This window comes from Bison bison, unplaced genomic scaffold, assembly GCF_000754665.1.
Source record: "Bison bison bison isolate TAMUID 2011002044 unplaced genomic scaffold, Bison_UMD1.0 scf7180017864368, whole genome shotgun sequence".
Classification (NCBI taxonomy): domain Eukaryota; kingdom Metazoa; phylum Chordata; class Mammalia; order Artiodactyla; family Bovidae; genus Bison; species Bison bison.
The window spans coordinates 2,291,803-2,300,469 of record NW_011494940.1 but is presented as its reverse complement, the minus strand read 5'-3'; the positions used below and the strand labels follow the sequence as shown (position 1 = coordinate 2,300,469).

Here is an 8,667-nt window from a genome sequence, read left to right as displayed (position 1 = left end):
TGAGAAATGTATGGGTTTGTCCTCGGTCAGTGTCACCACATTGAATGCAGGAGGAGTAAAGCACAGTGTGGTTCTTGATACTTCTTATCCCTCATTCAACACACACAAAAAGCCCCAGAGAAACGTACTTGCCCCATAAAACCAATGTCCATGGAGCATTTACTATTGACGTGCCCAGACCCTCCGCAGGGCCCATGACAAGCATTGTCTCGGGCCTCCTCATCTCACCGGTGAGTAGGGCTATCCGCATTTCACAGGTGAGAGAATGGAAACTTCGAAAAGATGAATAACGGTCACAAACACACACGGCCAGAAAGTGGGAGAGGCTGCCCCTGCCCTGGCAGTTCTGGTGCCAAGGCCTTTGCTGCTTACCTCCAGAACGAGGGCACTGTAAATTGGAGCACCGCTCTGCGCCTCTGGTTTCTCTCCTGTAAAATGCAGGCAAGTTTTCTCAAATTTTCTAACTAAAGTTGCTCAAGGAACAGAGGATCTTGAGGGACCTGCAGGTCTAGGGCACAGCCCAGAGTGGCAGCCACAGGCAGCAATGTCTCCAGAGTTTTAAGAAAATCAAAGTTTTAGTTTTATTTCCCGATGCATTTTGTTGTTTTATTCTGGTAAAACACCCATGACATAAAATTTACCATCTTAATTTTTTTTTTTTTGGCCGAGCTGCAAAAATCCTATTTGGCTTATAGGATCTCAGTTCCCTAACCAGAGATTGAACCCGGCCCACAGCAATGAAAGCCCAGAATCCTAACCACTAGGCCACCAGGGAACTCCTTTCATCTTTTCTTAAAAAAATATTTGTTTGTTTGGCTGTGCTGGGGGTTAGTTGCAGCAGTCGAACTCTTCGTTGCAGTATGTGGGATCTAGTTTTCTGCCCAGGAGTTGAACCCAAGCCCCCTGCAAGTCCCTTCAGTGGTATTTAAATTCAAAATTTATACTCAAAATGTTGTGCAACCATCACCACCATCCATCTCCAGGACTCTTCATCTTGCTAAACTGAAACTGTATCTGTTAGGCACTAACTCCGTATTCCTCCCCCACTCCTGCCCCCAGCCCCTGGTGACCACGATTCCACTTCCTGTCTCCATGAGTTGCCTTCTCTGTGTGCGTGCTCAGTCGCTTCAGTTGTGTCTGACTCTCTGTAACCCCCAAGGACTGTAGCCCGCCAAGCTCCTCTGTCCATTGGCTTCTCCAGGCAAGAATACTGGAATGGGTTGCCATGCCCGTCTCCAGGGAAATCTTCCCGACCCAGGGATGGAACCCGTGTGTCTTAAGTCTCCTGCTTTGGCAGGCTGCTGCTTTGCCACTAGCGCCACCTGGGAAGTTGCCTTCTCTGCAGCTGCTGCTGCTAAGTCACTTCAGTCGTGTGCAGACTCTGTGCAACCCCATAGACGGCAGCCCATCAGGCTCCCCCGTCCCTGGGATTCTCCAGGCAAGAACACTGGAGTGGGTTGCCATTTCCTTCTCCAATGCATGAAAGTGAAAAGGGAAAGTGAAGTCGCTCAGTCGTGTCCGACTCTTAGCGACCCCATGGACTGCAGCCCACCAGGCTCCTCCATCCATGGGATTTTCCAGGCAAGAGTGCTGGAGTGGGGTGCCATTGCCTTCTCTGTGCCTTCTCTAGGTAACTCATAGAAGTGGAATCACATGATGTTTATCTTTTTGTTTCTGGCTTATTTCACTTAGCATCATATTCTCAAGCTTAATCCACGTGTATGTCTGTGTGCCTATTTTAATACGTAAGTAACCACACTACCCCTTATCTTTAAATAGCATTATACTCTGAAAGAGGAGTCCAGGGTAACGGGTCTGAAATGTACTGGTTAGAGAAGCACAGCAAGAAGATAAAAGTTATTACTTTCCCTTCGATAAGTTGAGTGTTGGAAAGGCTGTTTCTGAATTGCAGGGCGCTGCTTCTCTGACTTTGGCACAAGGCACGGACATCACTCAGTTTCTGGGTGAGAATCATCCAAATACAGCAGCTGAAGCAGCAGAGGAGGTGAGAAGTGCCCTGGGAGAGAAGTGGAGAGTGACCAAGGGGAGAGGATTTCAGGAGTCTTAGCTGCTGGCCTCTGGGGGTCCCAATTCAGGACCCCTCCCTGGCAGCCCACAGGGACAGCAGGCACAGAGCAGGGAAGGCCCAGCCCACATCGGGACCACACCCAGAGAATGATACCCCTCGCCCTCTCTCTGCAACGACTAAGGCACCGAGGCCACCCTGCTCAGCCACGAGACACCAGCTGTGCTCCAGAGGCCGGGCCACCTATAAGAGGCTGGAGGGACCCTCCAGGCCTGTGCCCTGGGGCCTGGCCCCACACCGAAGCCCACATTGGCTTTTTAGGGGCTGGGGCCAGAGCCCCTCCCCCTCAGGAAGCAGACGGTGGGCGAGGGGGTCTCCTCACACCAGCTCCCTGCACTTCTCCAGAAGTTCAGGCAAGTGGCTTCTCTGGAGGTGACTGTAGCCCAGATTCTTGCAGTGTGTGTGTGTCCATGTGGAAGGAAGAGGATGAGATCTTGAGAACAGAGCAGCTGTGTGGGAGCCAATCAGAACAAATTTTCTGGAAAACTTCTCTTCCTCCTTTTTGTTGCTCCTGGGGCTCTTCCACCCCGGGCAGTGTCCTGCCCACACCCCAGAGTCTTCACAAGGCCTCAACCTCCCCCTGGGTCCATGTCCCAGGACCTGGATTCAGGCTCCAGGGCACGGAAGGACGTCCCAGGAATTCAGCTCTTTGTCTCTGGATGGCCCTTGGGTTAGTGGAAGGGTCGGGGAACCAGTAATTCTGTCCCTGCTCTGAGGATACAACTCCCTTCCAAGGCCAGGCTGTGTATCAGCCCCTGTCAGCCACAGTAAGCGTTGTCCGTCTCACATCTCACTCCCACGGACCAGGGTGGGGTGGGCTTGGGGGGTGGAGTGGGTGCAGACTGGCACTTGAGGGTTTGAACATTCTCCTTCCCACCCCCCAACTTTGAATGACTCTAGCAAGGGAAATGGATACATGTGTTGGAGGGTGGGGAGAAGTCGAGACAGAAAAATCCTCAAATGTGAAGTGTTCTTTTCTCCTTTTGGATTCCGGGTGGGCTGTAGCATAGGTTGTGCTGTGTTTTGTTTTGGCTGTGATGGGTCTTCATTGCTGAGTGTGGGCTTTCTCTAGTCGTAGTGAGTAGGGCTACTCTAGTTGCAGCGCGCAGGCTTCTCATTGTGGTGGCTTTTCTCATTGTGGCTTGTGGGCTCTAGAGGGCTCAGGCTTCAGGAGTTGTGGTGCACAGGCTTAGTTGCCCTGTGGCATCTGGGATCTTCCTGGACCAGGGATCAAACCCATGTTTCTTGCATTGGTAGTCAGATTTTTAACCACTGGACCACCAGGGAAGTCTGGTTGTGACTTTTATAGTGGAAATATTTGAATATTCAAGTTGTAAGATTTGTTTTATTGTAAGGTAACACACAAGGGTAGAAGGCAGTGCCCTACTAGAAGGTAGGGCTTCCCTTGCGGCTCAGCTGGTAAAGAATCCTCCCACAATGCGGGAGACCTGGGTTTGATCCCTGGGTTGGGAGAAGGGAAAGGCTACCCACTCCAGTATTCTGGCCTGGAGAATTCCATGGACTCTATAGTCCATGGGGTCCCAAAGAGTTGGACACGCTCACTTTCACTGGAAGGTGAACTCCCCAAGGGCTGGACAGTCTGTGTGTTGGCGCCCGTGGCTTGGGAGAATTGACACTGCAACCCTATGTTTAGCGACACTGCCTCAGTAGCTTGAAAATAGCCATGGGGTGTTCACACCATGGAAACAGATCAAGGCTACAAAGCAGTGCTTTTTGTCCTCCAGGGAGCTGGTGGTTAAATGTTTATCAACACTAGATGTTCATTCTCCCCAGCTTCCAGCAGAGTAGGCACTCAGGTATTCAAGGAATGAGTAAATTAATAAACCACCACCCAAAAGAGCAGAAAGGAGAGAAGCATTGTTCTAAGTCCAGGTTAACCGAGCGCTGGTGCCACATTTGTTCTCTGGGCTAACCCAGCGCCTGAACTCCCATCTGGGGGACCTGCCAAGTCTTGTTTTCCAGGTTCTGGAAGTCGGGGTGCTGGCATGCTCCTGTTGGGGCTAGAGTCTGCAAGGACCATTCGGGGCTTTTTCTGGGGGCAACGAGGGTCTGTGTTGCCTAAAAGTGGCGGTGGCAGTAGTCAAGTGTCCAGTGGGATGTCCTAACCATGATCTGTGACCACTTCTGTGATTCCAACCCATTTCTGTGCTGATTCTCCAGCTTCTTGTCAAGTCTATGAGCTCCCAGTGTCTTTCCTCTGAAGAACTTTTTTCAGTTAGCCAAGTCCTTTTCTGTGGTTTGTAATCAAGAGCCCTGTGTGTCAGGTCAGGTGAGATGCACAAGACATCTACTGGGAGAAATGCAGCAAAGATAAACAGAAAGGGACGGGGCAAAGAGAGCCTTCAGAGAGTGGTGTAGACCTGAGGTATGGCAGCAGGAGGTGGTCAGTCAACCGTGGTTCCTGCACCACTCTCTGAATGAGCACTACGGAGCCCTGGTGCAGGGTCCAAAGATGAAAAACACAGACCCCTGCCCTTGCAAAGTTCACAGCTTAGAGGGACGAGGAGAGACAGATATGTCACTGCAGTTGTTCACAGTGCTAAGGCCAACCCTGCATCATGGGAGTGCAGGTGGGTGGAAGGAAGGCTTCCTGGAGGAGGTGCATCCCAGGAGCTCTTGGGGTTTTGCCATCTCCCTCCTCTCCTGCTTTCGATCCCAACCCAGCCTCACAGAGAGGTCTGGCCATTCATTTCTGGGTTGTGTCCCTGGATCTGCAATCTACAAGGATGACCAAGATGTAGGGAATCCAGGATAGAGGTGGAGGGAGCAGGGGCAGAAGGAACACCCTCTTACTGAGCACCTGCTGCTGCTGCTAAGTCGCTTCAGTCGTGTCCGACTCTGTGCGACCCCATAAACAGCAGCCCATCAGGCTCCCCCGTCCCTGGGATTCTCCAGGCAAGAACACTGGAGTGGGTTGCCATTTCCTTCTCCAATGCATGAAAGTGAAAAGGGAAAGTGAAGTCGCTCAGTCGTGTCCGACTCTTAGCGACCCCATGGACTGCAGCCTACCAGGCTCCTCCGTCCATGGGATTTTCCAGGCAAGAGTACTGGAGTGGGGTGCCATTGCCTTCTCCGTACTGAGTACCTAGTAGCAGCTTTATAGAAGCCAGTTACTTCCCTTCTCTGCCACCCTCCACGTGAGGCTCAAGTGAGCAATTGAGACTTAAGGAGGTGACATGACTTGCCTGAGTTCACCCACAGTGAGAGGCAGACCTCCTTCTGCCACCCCAGGCTGCAACCCAGGGGATGACACAGGATCAGGGTGGGGGTGGGGGTGGTTACTAGGGGAGAGGCCTTACACTTTTTTTCTGGAATCTTCTTTCTAAACCACCACGTTTTTGTGCACACAGTCCTTTTTACTGAACGAGGACTGTGTGTGCTGGGCCCTGTGGTCACCAAGTCCCTCTGCGGTGGTAGAACATGAGGCTTAAAGGCAAGTACTTGCTCTAACCAGTAATAGCCAGAGCCCCACTGGTGGGTCCAGGGACCTACCTCCCCAGCAAAGGGTCTCCTTTGCAGCTGAGGTGTGGGGTAAGAAACTTGGGCTTCTGAGAAGAAGGGATCAGAGAGGAAAACCAGAAACACATCAGGAAGGTGCTTTGACTGCCCACCCCCCACAGGAAGAGAAGCAGCTGCCTCTCACTTTACAGGGACCTTTGACCAAGCTCAGAAAATTCCTGGCTGAGGCAGGCAGGGAGTGGGGCTTTTTGAATAAGAGAAACGATTTTTCCTTTTCTAGAGAGGTTTGGGGGTAATCCCACTTCCTTTTCTCTGCCAAGCTTTGTGTAAGAATTCACACAAGTCCCCAGGGGGCCCCAGCTGCACAGCTGCTGCATCTCCTCTCTTCAGTGATAGGTAAGTAATGGGCCAAATTTAGCATGCTTATGTTTTACTAAGCATTTTGTCTGAGCATCCATGATGGTCCAGGGAGATGAGTTGCCGGAGCTGCAGGTCTGAAGAGGGGGTAAGCTCCCCACTGGTGATTTTTCCCTGCTCCTCAGGAGGCCGGGGGGGAAATGACCAACAGCTGGGCTAGGAAAGGGGCTGCAGGCAGAAGAGGATGAGGGGAAAGGAGCCAACCTCGTGATCGCCTCACCTCCAGCGTGTCCCAGGATAAGGGCTAGTTTTCTGAGGATAGGTGATTTCCAGTTTCCGAGACAGAGATGGCAGACAAGACAGAGTGCCTTGGTTAAGAAAGACAACTAGGAAGGAAAATTAGCTCCTACCTTGATCCCAACTAGTGCTGTGAACACAGGTGACAGGGATGCATGCACGCTCTACCGTCAGGGACCTCAGAGATGACTTAGGAAGAGTCCGAGCCTGCAGGGTGTTAGAGAACTGCAGCAGACGGAGGTGGAGATTGCGGAAGCAGGGGGCCACCAGCTGCCTGAGGTGGTGTGGGGAAGCTTCTAGAGAGGATGATGTTAGGCGGATCTTGAGGGATGAGTAGGAGTTTGCCAGGTCAGAGGCAGGGGGAAATGGTGGCTGAGAGGTAGGAAGCAGCGGCTTGTGTGTGGAGAAACTGAGTCCTGCGGAAGCATAGAATTCAGGGGTAGAAGACAAGCAGGCAGCTGCACAGAGAGCTGTGTTGTTTAAGGTGGGTGCAGAGGAAGGATGGCACAGACCGGAAGACTTGGGTGCAGGGGAAATGGGACTGGTGCCAGCACCAAATATGAAGGGCAAACCAAGCCTTGGCACAGACCCAAAGGGGCGGAGACCCTGGGCATCGCAGGTCACCGGGGATGGACGACAGCAGAGCTGGATGAGGAGGAGATGGGCGGGGAGGAAGCCCAGCCTCCGCCGGCGTTCCAGGCAACCGGGCCGACCTCCCAACTGGGCGGGGCGGGCACCGACGGAGCGGTCCCGCGGGCCCTTCGCGCCCGAGGCTCCTGGAGACAGGTAGGAGGCGGAGGAACAGGACCCGAGGGCCCGGGGCGGCTCACCTCTGGGCTGCAGCAGGAATTTGCCCGCCCCGGCTCCCTGGGAGAGCAGTGTCGGAGGAAGTGGGGGTCCTGGGAGGAGACCTGCCTCCCGCTCTTCGCTGGAGCGGAGCCGGGTCACCGCTCCGCGCCGAGGGCCCGAGGGCCGGGATGGGGGAGGTCGCAAGCGAAAAGGAAACCTCGGAGCCTCAGAGGGCAGAGGGCCGGGCTGAAACAGACGCAACCCCGGGCGGCCCACGCCAACCCTCCCGCCTCCTCTGCCCTTCCCTCCGTCGAAAGCCGTTCCGGAACACAGGGTCCCGGAGACCGCGCGCTCCTCTTCCTTGGTGCTGCCTAGGCTGTGGCCCTGGAGCGCCCGAGCCGAGTGCTGGCCCGGCTCCTCACGTCGGAAGCCGCCTCTCTCCGCCTCGGGGGCTGCAGCGGGCCGGTTCCCCCGCGGGGCGGGCGCAGGGGACATCCTCGCGTGGGGACCGGGAAGGGCGCGCGGGGACCCTAGACATCCGGCGCTCCCAGTAGCAACTTTTCTCCTTGAGACTGTTTTTTCTCCTGTCCTCCCTGCTGTCTCTCCTTTAGCTGCGTTCGTCCCCGCCCCGCGAAGGACTTCTATTTCAGAGAAGCAGCATCTTCGTCGTTAGCCCTAGCACGAGGCTCCCCAGGCACCCGGGCTTCCCCTCGTGCGCGCGGCTTTTCCACGAGGGGTCGCAAGCCCAGGCCGGGCCGCCACCCCTCACCCCGCCAGCCCCGGGGACCCCTGGTTTGCAGTGAAAATGATGCCTATGTGAATCACTCTTAATACTAAATTAACGCAGCATAGATGTGCCAGTTTATATTTGGCTGAACTTGGCTTAGTACGCTCTGTTTTATTCTTGTAAACTGAAGTCATTTTATGCTTAGGAAAAATTAAAGAGAACCATGGTGGAGTTACAGATTTTAAAACTTAAGCATACAAGTCAGTACTTGCTTAATCTTTTCTCCTGAAAGGGGCACATTGTGTATGTCATTCTCCAGCAGGGTGGCATGTACACACTTGCACACATACTGCGCACACGCACCAGACTGCACTCTCAGTGCATACTGCACTCGCACACGCCACACCACACAGGCATTTTGTACACACAAACAGGACACTGCACACATGCACACACTGCACTCACTTTACACACCCACACCCCCACGCACCGGCTTAGGGAGGCTGCTTGTGGAGCTTCTCCGGAGCAGAGAAATGCTGCCTTGGGTTTAAAGTAAGATACAATCAGCATTTTCAAAGTATTTACGTTTTTAAAGTACCTGCAGAGACTTTTAAAAAACGTCTTTATTTACGAGTTTTAAAACAAGTGATGTAATGGCTTTTAAAAAAGGATCTCTTGGTGAATGAAAACAGTGAGTCTGATGGCTTTGAATCTGAACTCTCGACTTTTAACCAGTGTTTTTAATTGCTCTCCTTTCTTCCCTCTGAAACCCTGAAAGAAGTTACTCTTGAACTTTTAGAAGCCAGTTGTAGACGGGCCTGCCCTCCCTCACTGTATAGGAGCCTCCGCTGCGCCGCCTCCGCTCCGCGGCGTCCCCTCCAGTCCCTCTGCGGGTGTCCGGGTCACCTGTGGGCACCCTGCGGGGGAGGGA

The 8,667-nt window shown here is 53.5% G+C and overlaps 1 protein-coding gene across 1 annotated transcript in view; it reads left to right on the top strand.

The window, feature by feature from the left end:
• Positions 1–5,995: 5,995 nt before the first annotated feature.
• Positions 5,996–8,667, top strand: part of PAPLN (papilin, proteoglycan-like sulfated glycoprotein) — a 36,316-nt gene continuing 33,644 nt past the window's right edge. Inside the window, exon 1 of the mRNA XM_010855796.1 lies at positions 5,996–7,006. Coding sequence (XP_010854098.1) covers positions 6,722–7,006 — 285 coding nt within the window. The 5' untranslated portion in view covers positions 5,996–6,721. The remainder of the gene's footprint in view (positions 7,007–8,667) is intronic.